This window comes from Apiospora kogelbergensis, assembly GCF_038363985.1.
Source record: "Apiospora kogelbergensis strain CBS 113332 chromosome Unknown utg000009l_segment0_segment0, whole genome shotgun sequence".
NCBI lineage: Eukaryota > Fungi > Ascomycota > Sordariomycetes > Amphisphaeriales > Apiosporaceae > Apiospora > Apiospora kogelbergensis.
The window spans coordinates 2,022,097-2,040,437 of record NW_027117426.1 but is presented as its reverse complement, the minus strand read 5'-3'; the positions used below and the strand labels follow the sequence as shown (position 1 = coordinate 2,040,437).

The following is an 18,341-nucleotide window of genomic DNA, read 5'->3' as shown; positions in this document are numbered from 1 at the left end:
ATACGTGAACAGATCTGTACAATTCGTTACCACTCCTATCTGGGTTTCCCCAGTGTTATGTTATGGCTCCTCTCTTGTCCATCCCCCCCTTTTCACCGATCGGACAAGTTCCGCCATAGCTCCTCGGACGAGCCCGGGTAAGGCCGCCTATGCACCTCGCCAAGGTCCTTTTCGCGGACCCACGCCTGGAGGTCGTAGGTGGGGAGTTCCGGGTTGTCGTGATAGAGGGCACGGACACGACCCCCGTCCCGCGCCTTCTCATTCTCCTTTTTCTTAATGAAAGCAACGAGGGTTGCAGCCTGAACCGCCTCCTGTCCGATGTCGAGGGACTCGAGGGCGCCACACTGCCCCACGATGGCGGTCAGGGCGGCGTCGGGGTCGATGAGGCCGTGTAGTAAGTTGAAGCCCCCGACAGTGAGGTGCTTGACGCATTTATTCCTGAGCCAGTCATTGTCGCCTACGCGGGGGTGAGAAGCCGGCAACAGCTTAAACGGATACGGATTCAACTGCAGTGCCTCGAGTTTCCCGCCTTCCAGGGACGGTCTGATAATTCGTTCTAGCGTCTCACGTGCGGCGCCGAGGATGTTAGTGAGGGATAGAGATTTCAGTTTAGCCAATTCCCCGTCGTAACTAGCCTCGTAAAGTTCCTTATCCCCAAAGAAGAGATCAAGCTCGCAACGGTCGATAAACACCTCGGTAACGTGCTCGCTAATACCAAATACTGGCAAGCCTCTGCTGGTGCGGTCATTACGGACGACGTCGCGACAATACAGATATTCAGCCTTTGGCCAGAAACCAGCCTCCGGCACGTCAGAAGCCTGTAGTTGAGTACAGAAGTTATGAATCCATAACTCCCGGACGTTAGGCGTACGACCTGCAACCGAGGGCTGGGGAAAGAAGTAAGCAACGAGTGTCGTTAGGCTGGGTATCATAATCTTACCAAATGAATATGGATCATTTTGCGGCCTGAAAGTCTCAATGTTTCCACGAGAGGCAAGTCCGGCCAGTTCGGTACCCAGACGCCACCTTCGGCAGTGGCATTTCCAAGCTGTAGGTTCAGAAGAGATAGCTCCCGTAGGGTCTTGGAGCAGTATGTGAGAAACTTGTCGATACTACTTGAGTCGTACTCAACTTGATTGCCAATATGCAAAGTCTCGAGCCGATAAGGGATGGTGGTTGTTGCAAGGCTGTTGCTTAGATTGATGTTCCCTTTCAAAGTGAGGTGCTGCAGTTCACTGCAACAACGGCAGAATAATGTGAAGTTCTTGGCCATAAACCCCGCGTCATCCTTGATGGAGAAGCTCTTCAAACGCCCACACGTATATGCCTTAATATAGCGGTGGAAGACTTTACTTGCCAGCCCATGTTTGGTGCGCCTGAGGGTGTAGGATTGGTGCAGCCAAACATCTCGCGCATCGGCACTTTCGAGTTTCGCCTTCCAGGCCTTAGAGACTTGCATACAGCGGCTGTAGCGGATGACGAAGTAGTTAGTATAGTCTTCCCAGGCGTAGCACATGGAGGGATGGTTGGCAGACTCACCAGACTTCTGTCGTGTCTAACATGGTAAAAATCATGTTGACCAACTCCAGGGGCAATGTCTGCATCGGATCAATTTTGTGCATCACTCTCTCCACAGCTGATGCTTGCGAGCGCATCACCTCAAGACGCGGGTGATCAGGGTATTTCTCAGCAACCAGCATGGCGCCTTGATTGTAGGCTTCAAATGCAATATCCGGTTTCTGATCGCGACGGAGGATCTGTCCCAAGCGTAGATAGCCCTTGATTGCCAGCAGCAGAGTCAGCATATATGTATAACTTCCCCGGTAGCAAAACACCATCTACAGATTGACCGGGGGGGCAGAGAAACGTACGCTGGGGTCTCTAGGGTTGCGCCAAATCATTTCCGAGGCGAGGCTGATGGCTGTGGCCGAACGGCCCTTGCTCTTCTTCATGGCGATCAGGGTCAAGAGGTTGAGGGCATCCATATGATTTTGATCACGGCAGCGCTTGTCGAGTTTGGCCTTGCATTTACACCTGGAGGTGAGTTGGGCCCTGAGGTCGTTCTTTTGAAGAGCACTCAGAAGATCTCGGCAAGTGCAGGGCCCGTCCGTCACGGTAGAGTTCGCACAGCATCCTTTAACAACCTATGGCCGATGTAAGCAACGAGGTATCGAGAAATCATAGATCACGAGCCTCACCTCTTTGAGGAACGAAACCGCCCCGGTCAGGTTCCCCGCATTGTAGGCCGACTTGCCACGCTCCAGCGCACTCGCTTGAGAGGCAACAGTCGAAGCCCCCTTTGCATCGTGCAAACAGTGTGCCAGCCTTGCGTCGAGGCAGAAGGGATAAGCGGGCTCTGGCTCGTTTACGCTCGAGATAGGGGGTTTGTCTAAGTCGTGCTTGTTCACGTTCCGCCTATTTGTGGTATCGGGATGGGTGCTTTTCTCGGAAAGCTTTGGCCGGCTGCTGTAGGTCTCGAATATATATCGGAAAGAAAGTACTCTGGCAGCGGTTTCTCTTTCAGAATTGTCTGGCGGATGTTTGTTTGCTTGCTACTTGTCAAAGAAATGTTCGAGGAAGTCGCGTTGCGACGCGTCTACGGCAATTGCCTTATCGATAGCGCGTTCCTACTTTAATTGACTGACCTCCCTCCAGCAACACAGAATCATGGAAGCTCCTCGTACCACTACAGGTGCTCCCCATCTTCGTTTCCCAAGCCCCGTTTCATATTGCCAGTTATCACCCATTATTGCAAAATCGACCTAATAGAAAACCGATATTCACGTACAGCGATCTGCGTTGTGAAGACTTCTGCGCCATGCTTAGTGTCCAGTGTTCCTTGGCAACCACCGATCAACCGGGCAACTGCCAATTGCCCGTGCACTAAACGAAATCGGGTTCCATCTATCGCGTCGCCATGGTGGGTCGTACCAGGAAAATCCGGCATTCTGGTAGCGCGACGGCAGGGCGGAATGGCGGCTATGCGGCAATGCTAAGCGCAGTAGCAACAATGGGTCTATCACTTTCGCCCCCTCCCCACCTGTCACCCCTTCATAGGATTGAGAATCGTGCTACGAAGGCTGTGCGCAATGAATGATCGGCAGCAGGGGAGGGAAAAGCAACGTGAACAGATGCAGGGCCAGCCTAGTAGGATGGCCAGATCGGAGTCCTAAGCACCGTTTCGGGTCCGAAGCTTGGCTCGAAAACGGCACCGAACTGGCAGTACAGGAAGTGCTGTCCTCTTTTTAGCTTCAGCGGTCGCCGACCGTCACGCCCGAATGGCAATGAGATAAGAATATCTTATCTGAAACTGGTATACGTAGGTAGGTATATAGGAACTAGACATCATCGCCACGAATAAGTAAAGTGAAGATCCACAGTATACGAGCTCCAATTTTCCCCTTCCCCGATAAAACCTGATCTTTCGTCGTCCGCGCATCCTACGAGGCATACTTTCAGACTGCATGTATCTATGTTTAATCATGGCTGTATAATTGTCGTGGAGCTCTTTCTTTCTGCCCACAATAAGTTTAGCTAGCGGCGGCAATGCAGGTCGCGGTTAAGCACAACAGCACGGGGCGATGAACTCAACTTCCTCCTTGGCGGCTTACTACTTCCGGATGCTGCCCCGGAGTCTGCACGCCAACGGCCGATCGGCGCAGAGAGGATTATAATGAGTACGGTCAGTTGCCGAGGACATCAGCCACTTTTTTTCGGCGTCCTTTAGTCGGTTTCTGCTGCGCTTGCTTCCCCGGGGCACCAACTCCCATATTGGGGTGAGACAGATAAATCAACCCCGGAAATCATTCATTGGTTGAAGCGACTAGAAGGATCGTCTCATTCCAGGCTACGCCACCATCCTTGCTAATGTTACAGGTTTCAGTCATTCAACTGCCAAATCAATTCGGCCTTGCAGCGTGGGCTGTGACGCTGCGTTACATTTCCAATGATTCGCAGCTCCCTTGCCGCTTGTTATCAGATCTGGACATCGATGGCAATCATGTACGTTTACCGATTGGTGGGGGCAACGACAAGGGGTAGGCGGGATGCAGATCGCGAACTGCCTGGCCGATGAGCCTTGGGTTCCATTAGCTATCATGTCATGACAGAATCACAAAATGACAACAAGAGCTTACGCCTCCCATGATGGTGGACCTTTTTTCACAACCACTCTGAAAAGTCCAGAAGTCTACACCACATGCGTAAATGGCATATGTGGGGGCGCGTGGCAAAGTGGCTCGTCCTTCAGCTACCACTTCACGTCTTCCGACTCGGGGCAATTGTTGGGGGCACTCCTCCTGAAGACTCCACAGCACAGAAGGGCTTGGAAAAGCTTGCGGGAAGGATGAACAGGCACCCGGCAAATTGCCAATTGTCACTCGCCATGTCTGAAAGGTTAGCTGATGGCTTTAGGTGCTTACTCGGTCCATGATGGAGGCAGAGCTTGGCTGGCTCCGGCGATGTAGCATCTCTCGACAGACGCCAGCAGATTACCATAGCGCTCTACTCATCCGTTCTCCCGCGTGCGCCGCCAACAAGGGAGTCAGAAGCTTAAGCATAGAGCTGGAATGGTAAAGCATCCGCCGCCGATATGATCATGGTCTCCGATGGGCCGCTTTGGGTGAGGGGTTGGGATCTCCCAGCAAGAAGCTCAACCGGCTTCAACTCACACTCGAGCCTGTACACCCCTCAAGTCCTGACGATGCCGAAGCACCTGGGATAGACATTGATTCCGTCGTCCACTGCCTCCTCGACTGTGACATCATGCTCGCATCGGGTCACTTGGCTACGTAGTAAGTAGCTTGGAGGTATCTTGTCGAAAACCACAAGTACCTGTGATGGGGGTGCCGGTAACAAGGCGCTGAGGATTCCGGGACCGTCCTTCTCGGTAAGGAGTCTTTCGTCAGAGACGTGTTCGTCAGTCATATTGGAGTCCCGCCCATGGGGAGTGACGGTGCTGACTTCTGAGTAGAAATCTATTCTGGAAGTGAAGCGAAAGAAAGATGTTACCGTTTGTCGACTGTCGACTAAGCGCCCGGATGGAAAAGTGTGCCTATGGCATTTCATTCGTAAGGTTCAGATTGTTGGGCGCGGATGGGAAAAGTGGTATTCACCATGCACGCATGCCACGGCGTGTGCTAAATCGGTCATCTCTCCTGCGCGGTGCACACCACGCGACAAAACCAGCACGTGGGGCGCAGGGGTTACGAGGGCACGTTTTCTCACTCAGATGAGCGAAGACAAGGTAGGACGGAGACTCTAGTAAGAACGGGTGTCAGAAAAGCGACTTGAAGAATGTGGCCGGACGAATCGGGACGGTGGTGAAGAGGATATCAGCAATGGGTTGATGGGGTGAGATCCAAATTTGGACCCCAAACTAGCCGTGAAAAGACAAGTGTGCGACAGAACGGCTGTCTCGAAGCTTACGAGACATTCAACATGGTCGCTTGCAGGCTGGCACTGTCTCTTGCGGCTGCGCTTAACGCATTTGGGTTTTGGGCATCGGATTGCAGTGGGTGTGCCTGTCTGTATGCAATTGAAGTAAGCCTTGGCAGTGGATCGCCCAGAGAGGAAATCAGGACCCCGGGAAGATTGCAACAAGGTTGCCTTCAGATGCAGGTCAGAAAGGTAGCACAACTCGCTGACTTGCTGCACCTTCGGGTGGCAGGATGGGAAGTGCGCGGCTGGGTCTCGAAATACACGCGCTACATCCTACCGACGACGACATAGTCGTCAGCCACGCCAATGGCACGCATTCGGCGGTCGTGGTTTGATGACACGCAAGCAAAGACCGCCGCCAGACCTCCTGGTGAAATGAAGAGGAAAGAAATGAGATGGGGCCTGCAGGGAAAAGAGACTCCCCACGCCACACGCCGGGTTCGCGATAGAGCCAGAGCCCTATCGCCTACAACCTACAACGGTACTGGTGGCATTGGAGGTGGAGTGTGTAATGTTTCCCGTTGAACAAACACACTTGGACGGACGGGTGCCGGGTGCTAAAAATAGGTTTTATTTTAGGGCCCGTAGTGGCACATCGTTTAGTTTGATTGGGGGAAAAGGGGAGAATCGACAACCCACCCACTATCCGCCAAAACACCCCCCCCTCCCCCAACCATGCTACATTGTCAGTTGTTTCCCTATTTCTGTCGCCATGTCCCTGCAAAACCACACCCCCACAAGGGACCCAATTGCGATGGGAATCCACCACCTACACTAAACCCTCTCCTCCCACATCTCGCAACGTCGCCTGTCTTTGATCTGGGTAGGACGCATAGTGCTATGCATGTAAGTAAGTAACCTAAGTACAGCTTACCGTGTGCGTAGCATGTACCTTGCAGCCAGACCTGTTCCTTTCTCTTGGGAACGACCGGCCCCTCACTCACCCACCCACTCATGTCGTTAGTCAGCCCCAGCTTGATTTTCTAGTGATAGGCTAGATGATCTACACTCAGGATGCGAGGCTGAGGCGAGGGACAAAAAGAGCCTCTTCAGGCCCAGGTCGCACCAGAAATCTGGAAAATCTGCAAAGGGAACCAAGAAGAGCCAATCGGGGGGCTGGGGTCACGACTTCCCACCCCCCACTACCAACTTCACAACCCGAATAGTCGTCCAAAATAGCAAAATCCGATTCCCTTCATTGGGCGCGGCTTCGGTGAAGCTGTAAATGCGACCCACAGCAAGCATAAAGCAATGGCAGCTTCATCTAAAGGGGCTGGCTCCTACGAACAGACCGAGACATATATCGCCCAAGCCCTACTCGCCCGTGAGACCACAGCTGCAGCATTTTTTTTGCCTCACTCGGAATTGGCCATTGCATATTACATAGAGAAACACACCGAAGATAGCATGGTTTTTGAGAAGTGGTTCAATTCTTCTATTTCCAAAATAAGGCAGCATCTGCTGCCAAGAGCTCCACGGGAGCAGGTTGGTCCAAATGCTATGTGTGCTGATGCTGAAACAAACAAGCTCCCCGTAGCCAGACGGCAAGCTAGGTGATTCAGCAATGTTTGATTCGTTCGTCCGAGGCCAGCTCTCGACGACCACTAAACGAATGTCCCGCGGAGCGAGCCCAGTCGCTCCTTCCAGCATCCACCACGATAAAGAAAACAGGAGTACAAGCCACTGCTGCCAGAGCAATATGAGATGCGACTGATGTTACATAGAAATGGAAAATGCCACCTTCTAAGATTAGAAAAAGAAACAAGATCAATGAGAGAGAAAAAAAGAAAGACAAAAACCATGAAAGCAAATGCCCAAGTCTGGCCCTTCATCGAAGAAGAGACATCCCACTACCCGTAAACGCCTGGTATAGCCCCATGCAAAACCCCGACCCAAAATGCTGTGGTGTACAAACAAACGCCATGAGGATCAAGATTGTGGTCGCATCCAAATCTTTCCGTCTATCTCAAATCCTGTCGTGAACAAGTCAAATCCTGCTCCCATTAGCCGTCATTATCATCTATCCCTTCCCCAAAATACCAATACAAGCAATCTTTCGCCGCCGCTATGCTGACCCTGAAACAAATACCCAATCGAAGAATACAGTAATGGAAGAAGTGGAGGGTTGCTGCGCGGTTGGCATCATTGTTGTGTGCCATGAGTGGGAGCTGCATTGGCCGAGGAATGGCGGGCGACCAGGTGCTCCTGCGGTAGAAGCCACACGGCATGCGGCTCTGTAAATAATCGAGGTATCGAGATTCGCTGCTTTGATAAGCCATTCTGAGCCCGCATGACGATTTTGCTGTCGGAGCGAAGGTGGACGAGGTGGCCCCAAGACAGGTGTGATTGATCATTGGCCATGGAGCGTTGGAGCCGTCGTTGACATGATACCATCATGACCCACGAACAACAAAGAAAGCTGCGAGGGCCGCTGCGACGGCGACAAGCCTCTTGCTCGGAAGGAGTAAAGATAGGCAACCCAATTCCGGATCTTAAACACCAACAAGGGCGGACAATGCCAGACACAGCAACCAATTGTCGAAAACAGCACTCTTCACCTATGGCGGCGATCGCTCCTGGAGGAGTGGCTGCTATAGTAACCAGAGTCGGAGTAGGTATGTTGTGACGCATAAGAGCCTCCATAGCTTTGTTGTGAATGCGCCGCACAGGTATATCCAACTAATATCGTTCTCTTCTCGATACGGTGGCCTGGCCGGCCGTATGAGGCGCACCGGTCGACCGAGTGTTGATAGTACAAGCAGCGGCAAGCAGAGTAGAGCTCGACCAGTTGGTAACACATGTTGACGGTGCTGAGACGTGTTGCTGAGAGTAATGTGTGTGTGTGTTTGGGCAGATGCGCAAGGGTCGCGAACGGATGATGCCTTTGGACTAGTCGGCCAAGTGAGGACGGGAACGAGCAAGATGTTCTTATATGTATAATCGAGAGTAGATGGTGTGTTGGATGTTGGATGGGCTTCGTAGATTGGTTGTTTGCGCTTGTGTCTTGGAGTATGTAGTTGAAGTCCACTTGGAATGAGTGAAGCAAGGAGAAGCTCAGTTAACAGAGAGATTGTTTTATAACAAGTGAAATGGGACGTAAAGGGACACGAAAAGAAATATATATGGAATTAGTAGGGAACGTGACAGGTGACCATGAGTTGTGAGTCGAAGGGTCTTCCGGCAATGGAGTTGGAGGACGGCATCGCAGCCTTGTTATAGAGCTGGCTTGGTGCCTGGGAAAGGGTACGAAACCGGAGGTACTCCGATTTCATGGACTGGCCACCTCTCGCAGCTATACTGGTAGGCAAGGTGAGGGATGCAGAAACGAGTAAAGAGGGCCTCGATAGCTTAGGTTAGCTCACGGAAGGCAGCAGTGGTGGATGGCCCAAAGTGACTTCATCTTACAACCAGACATAATAATCGACTAGGGCTGCAGTTCGCATGCGGCTTGCATGCATGTTCTAGAGAGGAAACCAGAAGAGACAGAGAGGTACAAAGCATTGCTGGAAAGAGAAACACAGCACTGGCTTGTGTGGGCAGGACTAAACAGACAGACAGTATGGCGCAGGGGTTGTGCGGCAGGGTGCCTTGCAATGATGAGTAAAACGACTAGGCGCAGCGGGAGGAGTGAGAAAGGAAAAGAGAAGTTCGTGATGAGCGATACAGTTGAGAGTACTTTGGCTGCTGGGTCCCGCTTGTTTAAAAAAAAGTATTGTGATATTAGGCTTAGGTTGGTCCGTTTTCTGATGTGGAACCCCCCTTCGTTCTTCGAGCATTCAGGTGAGAAGGAGGGATCTCTTAGTGGGAAAAAGCCGACCTGGCAGTGTGTAGACCTGGAAGCCGTTTGTTTGGTGGGTAGGTGGGGTGTCTGTCAGGGTCGTGAAGTACCGGGCCACACTGCAGTGGGGGTGTAGCGAGAGGGTTCAGGTATGTACAACGAATATACCTTGGACTTCCAATCGTGGACGACTTCGGCTGTTTCCCGAACAAAGGACAATAGAGGCGACTCGGTGGCTCGGGGCATACTGGACATCTCTTGCTGTGAAACGGCGGCCTGGGTACGGATGGAGGAGGCAGGCAATCTGAGTACAAATTGAGTATTGTGAGATCAGTAGATGGGGATGAACAGACAGGGGGGTGGGAAACAGAAAGATCTGTCTTGTCGCTTTGCTGCACCACAAGCGGAAAGTATCAAATCTAAGATGCAGATATGTTGACAGGTACTCGCTCAAGTCACCCCCCATCCACATTGATGCGGTCCAATCCGCCAAAGTGGCAGCGCGGGAGGATGGATTATGGATTGACAGCGCGGCCAAGCAAGAAGCCAGCTCGAGGTACCTGGCGGGCCAATCTGCGGGCCAACCACTCGTCGTTCTTCCGCGACGGAAAGGATGGCTAGGAAAATATTGGCATTGACCTACGACTCCCGGGTGCTGGTGTCAATTACTCAGAGCGTCGGTTCGCTTTTTTTCTCGCGTTTGTAAGGTCTCGCTTCTTCTCTTGCTTCAGTAAGCGTCTATGTCACTTCCAGGCCAAGGGAGGTTGCGTCATCCTTTTTTACATGTTTGTAATAAGAGAAAACAGAGGCCAGAGAGTGCCGCAGGGTAGGGTCAAGTAGAGAAGAAGACGGAAGAAGAGTCAACTGTCTGGTTGTAGCCACCCCCGAATGACAAATGCACTCTTGCAGATCTTCCCGTCGTAAATACGACGACGTATACCACCACGGTACCTCCTTCTGGCCCATTAAACCCGTCTTTGGAGTACCGGAACATGCGGGGGATGTTGAGAATGGCAATGGCAATGGCAATAAGCGTGCAGCGGTTGATGCAAGCTCGTAGGAGCCTAGTCTGCGCCCGTTGCCACCAACGAAGACTTCGGGTCCCTAGGCGTTGAACGTCTCTCAGGCCGGAGAGTCGGGGTATAGATCAACGGGCACGGCCGCCTACGCCATCGGGCGGACTCCGTATCTGAAGGAAGGGAGGATTGGGATCCATGGATAGCTTGGCCAGGTCGAGTTGCAGCACAGACAGACACCAAGACCCGACTCATGCACGCATCCTGGTGAAGGCGAAATCTGCCTTTCTATCAATATATCGGGAATAAAATTAGGAACTGTTTTCATTGGTTCTTTTTCTTCTTTTCTTTTTCGGACTGCCTCCTAGTTTTGATGGGTACTGCAAGTGTTTCAGAATATTTACCCACCGGCGTGCTGCTACTTACAGTGCCTATTGCCTATCGATGCTTTGCTGCTTGAGCCCCACTCCCACTGGTGACTGATGAGGTGCATATATCATTTGAGAAATAACGAGGGAGACGTCATGTTAGGGAGTCCAGCTGGAGCGGTGGCCCCCACCCCTCAACGTCTCTCTCTTCATGACTGAGCACTTGACGACCGGTATAGAAACAAACTAACTGTGGCTATGTGCACGGCGTGTATATGCTCACGCCTTGTCGTGCGGCTTCTTTCCTCGACAGGTCGACTGCTACTAGTATGTACAAATGGTTGCCGACAGTGTTGGCGCCGAAGAGCCGTCATCTCATCTCATCAACATGGCAGTTGCGGACGATGAATAGATGGAATGCGGTTTGGTGTGTTCGTGATTTACAGGCTAGTTGGGGTGGTCAGCCCCGATCAGGGTCACTGGAACCCGAGAGTCTCACATGCGATGTCCTTTGGGGGATAGCCGTCGTCGAACTGATACCACGTGCAAGTATGGATGATGACGCTACCTCTGGCCGCCCGTCCCCTCTCGATTTAGCATATCGTCAGAGAGGGAGAGAGAGCACTTGGTCCAATATGGAAATATGGCATGGCATGGATAGTCGTTGGTGCTGACAGATGAAGTTCTGGGCACGCACTACCACGTGCATACGTAGAGACAAAACAGATAGATTATGGAGGTAATCAGGTAATCTGCTTGGTAGGGACAGGGGTTGGGGTGGCTGTGTCGTGGATCTTGAAGGGACACCCAGGCTTCTCGGCCCGCCATTGGACGCCGTACGGCTGGTTAACCCAGTCAACGGCCCTGGTGTCAATCACGTCGTTTCTTTCCAAAGCGGAAACGGTTTCGTGCATTTGAATACGCTAGCTAACCTACAGCATACTTGTAGTTCATTCAGTATGGTATGTTGCGACGGGGTCTATCTCAATAGCTGGTCCACTGCGGGTAGCGGGCGAGGCAGAATTGAGACGTCGCGAAGCAGTGCGCTACTCGAATGGGAACTCTGCTGTTCGAACCCTGGACAGACGTTCGTCATTCTCCCCGTTGGTCAGAACTGGGGCCTGTCTTGACAGCACCTTGGGCTCCAGGCAGAGACAAGGGACGCCACAGCACTAGAGTATGCAAGCCTTCTAGGCACGTATGTTGCCCAATAGAGGGTACCAATCCGGCGACAGCATGAGTCTCCAGGCTCGCAAAGCAGAAACGAACGGTGCCACTCCGTGTCATGGAAGTTGTAGCGGTGCCGAAGTTTCCACTTTAGCCTGCCGCGTGAGAAAATATGGAGGGCGGCCTCGGACCGGAGGGGTGATTGTTTTCCTCTCCCTGTCATCATATACTCAGCTCAGCTGAATGCAAACCATCAATCGCCTACAATGCTGCTCAGAGGTCGTGCAACGCCAAACAGTGTAATGATGCGCCTTCGGCCTCAGCTTAGCTTCGGTAAGGCACGTGTATTGCCGAGGCATATCGGGAGTCACTGCATACTTACTTACATAGCTACCTGCCAGTCGGGAGTCGCTGCCTGGACTTTGCTGCCTCAGCATCTCTTATCTGCATTTCCAATCTAGTATCTGTACACGAAAAGAAGCAAGATGGCCATGCATCACGACCAAGCTCAGCCTTGGGGAGCAGTGGCTGACCATGGCATCGTTGATGTGTGTGTGACGGACCCCAATGGTACACTGACTTGACCCCTTCGACGGCGACGCCACGCCACAAAAACAACCTTTGATGGGTTACGATGAATCAGAACTTGGCAGGTTGGGGTCCATATGTACATAGCTATGCATAGGCGAAACCCTTGGGGGCTGGCTCTTTCTAACCTAGTATGTTGATAGGTGGGAGAGTCAAGCCCGCGTATCCGGCCAGCCCTATGCAAGTAAATCCCGAGGTCCGCGTAGGTGGGTGAGGGTTTGGATTGGGATGTGGTTGCACAGCACGACACCGTCCCAAGTAGTCGGGAGTCATCATCAAGATCGCCGTACAGATTGATTCAGATCTATGCTGCACCTTCAAATGGTAGTCATGTGATGGTGTACTTGTTGGGACCGGCGCACAGCTCTGCCTCCAGAAGGCCTCAGGTGCCCAGCATGCCCCCTCCCCACGGCAACGGCATCCTACGTACACATCGCGCCGTCAAATTACCAACTATCCTACCTCACTTTTATCACATCGTGCCTAGGTTAGCTGGTGACGACAGAGAGAAAAAGAGGGAGAGAGAGAGAGAAAGAGAGAGGAGCCCTCCATTTTCATGCTCCGATTTGCACGCTGTGGGGATTTGCATCACATCTCGCAAGACACCCAATCAGGCATGCACGTCGAGGCAGCTCTAGTTGGTTTCAAGCCATCACCCGCCCAAATGCGCCAGACCTCCCCTGCGCCACGAATACGAAGGACACCCGTCCCGCTAAAAACCCATGCTAACGACGCAGAGTGAGAAGACGAAAGACCACGGCACCAACACTACCATGGAATCTGACGAGAGCCTCAGGAAACAAGGCCAACTTTCCATTGGCCCTGTCGCTGCAGGTATCCTAGCCACTGTGACTCTACAGGATGCCGGCAACCTATCCCCGTCTCCAGCCCCACCGATATCACCGGAGTTGCCGCCTACATCGTGACTCGATGCCGTCTCCTATTCTGGTCATTTCGACAAGAGTCCCCCTAGGACTGGCGGATGTCTATGTAGGTGCCCTTAGGCAGCAACATGCAGAGAGCCGCTGCCATTCCATATACGTTGGCTCAAGCCCTCTGCCTGACATCATATCTGCTCCCCCAAAGGCAGGCCAAGGCGCGCGCGGCAGCCAACAACTGACGGATGCGCGCAACCGCAGGAAGCAAGGCACCGTGTATCAAACATCCCCGACTCTGCTGTCTGGTCGCGCCATTGCTGCGATATCCGACTCGGGATATTACCAAGGTTTACCAACTCGTCTGTCCTCCAGCTCCGCCTCGGTTGCGGTCAAGGTTGCTCATGAGGAATATGACCTGATCAGGTTAGCACGGGAATCCTTTAACAGGCCATCGCAAGGCTTAGCCATGCCAGCATGGAGAAGAAGCAAGTGCACCCATTCGCTCGCAAAAGCAAACATGGCTCTTTTTCTCATTGGCTCTTTTATTTTCCTTCCACTTATCGCGGTATTCGAAACCGTTGCTGCTTCCTAGATCCATGCTTTTTGCAGTCCCACCTTCGGCAATGACAGACGGGACTGACTGTCAGCCCTCGCGCGGCTATTCCATCAATGTGCCCATCTCACGCCGCCAAGGGGGCCTGGGTACAGCCTGCTACTCACTATCTCCCACCTAGGCCTCTTCCGCTTCACCGCAACCTGGCGAGATCCAGTCGCAAGCTGGGCACATAACCTGGGAGGCCTGGTGATATCTGGTGATGTTTCCAACTATACCCTAGTTGTAGGGCATTGTGATGACTGCAGCTCACTTGTCCTTCTAGTCCTGCAGCCAAAGCGGCCCATTGGCCAATTACTCTCCCTCCCTTGAAGTAGCACGAGCGGCCTGTTTGTCCATAATGAGATACGATGCAGGGTTCGGGTCGCTGGCAGCTGAAAAACTCTCCCCACATGCTGTCGAGTGCATCTTCTTACTCACCAGTCTGAAACTGACAGCATGAGACGAGCTGGGAGATGTTTACTGCATCGCGCTATCTTTTCGTTCCCCTGGCGCAGCAATTGCAATCCCATTCATGCCGTCATGCTTGCCGTCATGCTGTTTTTACAGTTTGCCTTTGCTCAAACGGTCGCGATTTTGCGAGTGCCGGCTTTGCAACCATGAGGCGTTCCAGCTCAGAATAGCTCGGGCCGACTCTTCAGATATAATAAGACACGCCGTACAATGCACAGCCAATACATACGTCTGTTTTAATTCCTGCCGCCTTATAGGTTGCCGCCGCGAAGGCACACCGAACGCCTGGCGACTCCCCACGGGTCAGGGGTTCCTATAGCCAGGCACCTATCTACAGATGTATACGGTGTCAATGGCTCGGCCTTTTGTTACACGAGAGAGGGCGCAGATGTTCTGGCTTCTGAAGTCTCACTCCTCCCCGAACAGTTTATGACATCGTCGGTATTCCGTTTCCCCGGCAGTCGAATGTCTCACAAACCCGTGGAATGCACACAGGTGGCTTGGAGACACGAAGCTGCATTGCCAATCGCGATGCTTCGTATTTGCTGTCGTCGTGGCTCGGATATCGTATCCTGCCGTTTGTCCTCAGCCCTTCGTCCGTCTTGGTATGCAACCTTCGATATGTAGTTCATTTGTTATCAGATCTTGTAGGCTCCATTCCCGTCGTTTCTGCGGTTTCTGATAAAGGGCCGACTTCTACACAATAGGGTTTCGGTGTGCGAGTCAACCTAGGGTAGCATGGTGAAGGGCTTCCTCTGCAGCCAAACCCCTACGTGTGGGATTAGAGGCAAGGCAACATCAAGATTTCGATTCATGTTACCGGGTCAATGAAACGGGGCAGGCATCGTGGAAAGCCCTCAGCTCCTGAGTTTTGGTGTGCACCAGAATCCTAATACTTTGTCAATCAGTCTTCCTCTTCAAGGGATACACACACTTGAGTGACTACGGAAAAACAAGAAGTGAACGCTTCCAATACACCTAACGTCTGCACAAGACTTGAAGCAAAGTAGGCACACTTACTGTTAAAATAAGGCAGGTACATGGCTGCAACACAGCTTTCTACCATCAGTCTAGCAGCAATCACGACAAACGCACTCGATAGCCTAAGCGAATGGAAGAGACGTCATGCGGAGGAACTAAGGGGGTTTTCTCATCGTCTAGCTAGATTTGCTTCCCACGAGAATACCGCTACAGGTTTGTCCTCTTATCTAGCTAATACTTTCCGACCTTGACCCCCAGTGCCCGAAAGGAAACATCGTCGTTCATCCCCAGGAGGTCGACGACCGCCCCAAGTACAAACTACGGAGAACAGGCGCGAGTGTTGCTAACTTCTCCAATTTCCATTTCTATAACCGTATAGTAGAATAGAAGTAATGTTCTTGGAAAAGTATCCTGCCGTCATAATCTCCGCGGGCGGCTAGTAAATACCAGGGGAGAGTCTTGCAAGCTCACCATCCTTGCTCCTTCGATTTCCCGACATTGTCGTCGATGAGAGCCTGGGGGTTATGTGGGAGTAAAACAAAGCTCCAAATGTATCCTGTCCAATTGTGACTTGCTCATCACCAGCCGCCATCCTCGCCGAATACCGTTCTCGCAACGGGTTCTCTCCCTCTTCCCCTCGTCCTCCCTCCCCAACACTGGGCCCCTGTTCCCACTTCTCGACTCATTATGGAAATATTATGATACAAAGTATGTGCAGTTTTTCTTCGTCATGAAAGTATCAAACACCCTTATTGCTCCGAAACCATGTGTCTTTCGTTTCACCACGTCTTTCTTTGGTTTAATTCGTGTGGCTCAAGTAGGAGGTCGAGAAAACATCAAAAGCGAGAGAATTCGTAGTCGTAAGGCCAGGAGGTTGTTCCGTTCGTAACTGTGTTCGTCCAAACGTATATAGCAGAGGGAATGGGTTAAAAAAATCAAGAAAAGGTATATTTTGCGCCAACAACAAACATGTCTATGCAACCAACCGACACGTAATACACCATCAAAGCACATGATCTCTTGATGCTCATCCCTCTCACAATTCAGGCCCAGGCTGCTGCTTGAAACCACACCCTCTATGGCATACCTCCAAGATGCAGGGCAGCCCTGGGTCTGCATATAAATAGCTGACTATGCACGCCTGTTCATTGCAGCGTTGGCACCTGCCGAAGCCAAGTCTTTGCTGCCGCTAACAACTCGACCTGCCACGCGAGGCAGACTGCTTCCAACATTGGTGGCGGTTGAACCGCCACCAGTTTGGCCCGCGCTAGTTCGCTTCACACCAGCCGAGTTGAAAGGTCCGTTGATGCCAGATGCTCGTCGTGGGCCGGCTGGCACCTGCTTATTGGGGCTCGCAGCGGTGGCTTCACGAGCACGCATCGGTGGTACAGCTCTTGTAGACGCTGGAGGGTCCGGTAGCGGCCGCGCCGACCCAACGGTGTTGTGCCGTTTGATGGGAGACGCTGTATCGCGAACTCGCGCAAATGCCATGGTGGATGGCTTGAGGCCAGTAATAAACTCATGCCGAACGGCTTCCTCAGGCTTGATTCGTCGATCGGGATCCCACCTCAAGCACCTAGCCAGGAAGTCCAGGAAGGGCTCGTCGTCACACTTCAACGCCTGTTGGAGCGTTTTGGACGACGGCCTCCTTCGCCGTCCCCTTGGAAGAAACGGTTAAGCGCGGCTTGCCCATCGAGTCGAAGAACAGCTTCTTCCGGGTGCTCTTTTCGATCAAGTGCTTCTCAGGTGGGCCAAAGACCTCCATGATGCAAGCCAACTGTTCCTGCTCATTCTCACCCGGGAAAATGGGAACGCCAGTGTACAATTCGGCAAGAATGCATCCAAGACTCCACATATCAATCGGTAGTCCGTACGTCATACCCAAGATTACCTCGGGCGACCTGTAGAAACGCGATTGAATGTACGTGTAGACCTTTTCGTTCTCAAAGCAGCTCGATCCGAAATCAATGACCTTGATCTCGGAGTGCATCGGGTGACGAAGTAGAATGTTCTCGGGCTTGAGATCGCAGTGAATGACCTTGTGTTGCTTGAGGAGGTTGAGGGAACTAAGCATCTGCTTGGTGAAGCGGCGAATGAGCTTCAAAGAGAAGCCGCGGAACGCGTTAGACTTGATGAATTCGTAGAGATTCATATCCAGCAGTTCGGTGGAGATGCAAAGATGACCACGGAAGTAGAAGCTGTGAGTGAAGTTGACCATGCTGTGCCTGTTTTTGGAATCCCACTCGCGGAGCTTCTGAAGAATGTTCACTTCAACCAAGGCTTGCTGATGGAACCTCTTCTTGTTGCGGATAATCTTGACGGCTACCAAGACACCGGTCTTGTGGTCGATACATCGCACAACTTGGCCGAAACTTCCTTTACCGAGGACATCCACAATTTCATATCGGTATGAGAGGTGGTCACCAACGACTATGGAATAGTCGCCGCGCTCATCGTCGTAGCCGAAATTGGGCGCACTGGACTTCAGATCGCCAACGACCTTGGCGGCATTCTGCGTTCCACAGAAATATACGTCGTTATAATCAACGATCTCGCCTCTCTCATAGATGTTCAGCATGGCAATCCGAATGGCTTCATGCGAGCTGACTCTCTCCTTTGGCGTGGCTCTCTTACGCAGAGCATCCAAGGTTCTAGCGGCAAGCTCCGTCTCCTTACGTCTTGAAGCCAACTTCTTCATCTCATCTTCAGCTACGAGATCGTCCTTGTCGAGCTCCGCAGTGTAAGGGTCATTGCTGTGTTTGATTGTAGCGGCGGACGGTCGAGGGCGCAGCATCCTCTGGACTGTCGAAGTCCGGCTAGTTGAAGACGTCTCGACCATGGAATTGTTGCCGGCTTCTTGTGATTTCTTCCCATTTGCCCAATCACTGCGCGACTTCTCTTGCGTCATGATCGTGGTAAGGCTCGAAGCCGAGCTCTTTCTTCTTCTCGTGTCCAAATATGACCCCGAGGCTTTGGTCGCATGACTGGGACTGGATGCCTTCATCGAGCCCAATGTTGCGGAAATTGGTATCCGGGGTGGCGGCATACTATCTTGACGGG

At 52.3% G+C, this 18,341-nt stretch overlaps 3 protein-coding genes across 3 annotated transcripts; all 3 read right to left on the bottom strand.

Moving 5' to 3' along the window:
* Window positions 1-92: 92 nt before the first annotated feature.
* Window positions 93-1,985, bottom strand: PG998_013715 (uncharacterized protein; the record flags this gene model as incomplete). The annotated part of the gene is made up of 2 exons (XM_066880531.1): window positions 93-887; window positions 1,872-1,985. The coding sequence occupies 2 exons, from the start codon at window positions 1,983-1,985 to the stop codon at window positions 93-95; spliced, it is 909 nt and encodes a 302-aa protein (XP_066724670.1).
* A 14,427-nt stretch (window positions 1,986-16,412) lies between these two features.
* PG998_013714 (uncharacterized protein) lies at window positions 16,413-16,772 on the bottom strand (the record flags this gene model as incomplete). Its single annotated transcript, XM_066880530.1, has 1 exon — window positions 16,413-16,772. One exon carries the CDS (start codon window positions 16,770-16,772, stop codon window positions 16,413-16,415), a length of 360 nt encoding a protein of 119 aa, XP_066724669.1.
* Window positions 16,773-16,887: 115 nt separating this feature from the next.
* Window positions 16,888-18,189, bottom strand: PG998_013713 (DYRK-family kinase; the record flags this gene model as incomplete). Its single annotated transcript, XM_066880529.1, has 1 exon — window positions 16,888-18,189. The coding sequence occupies one exon, from the start codon at window positions 18,187-18,189 to the stop codon at window positions 16,888-16,890; it is 1,302 nt and encodes a 433-aa protein (XP_066724668.1).
* Window positions 18,190-18,341: the final 152 nt, after the last annotated feature.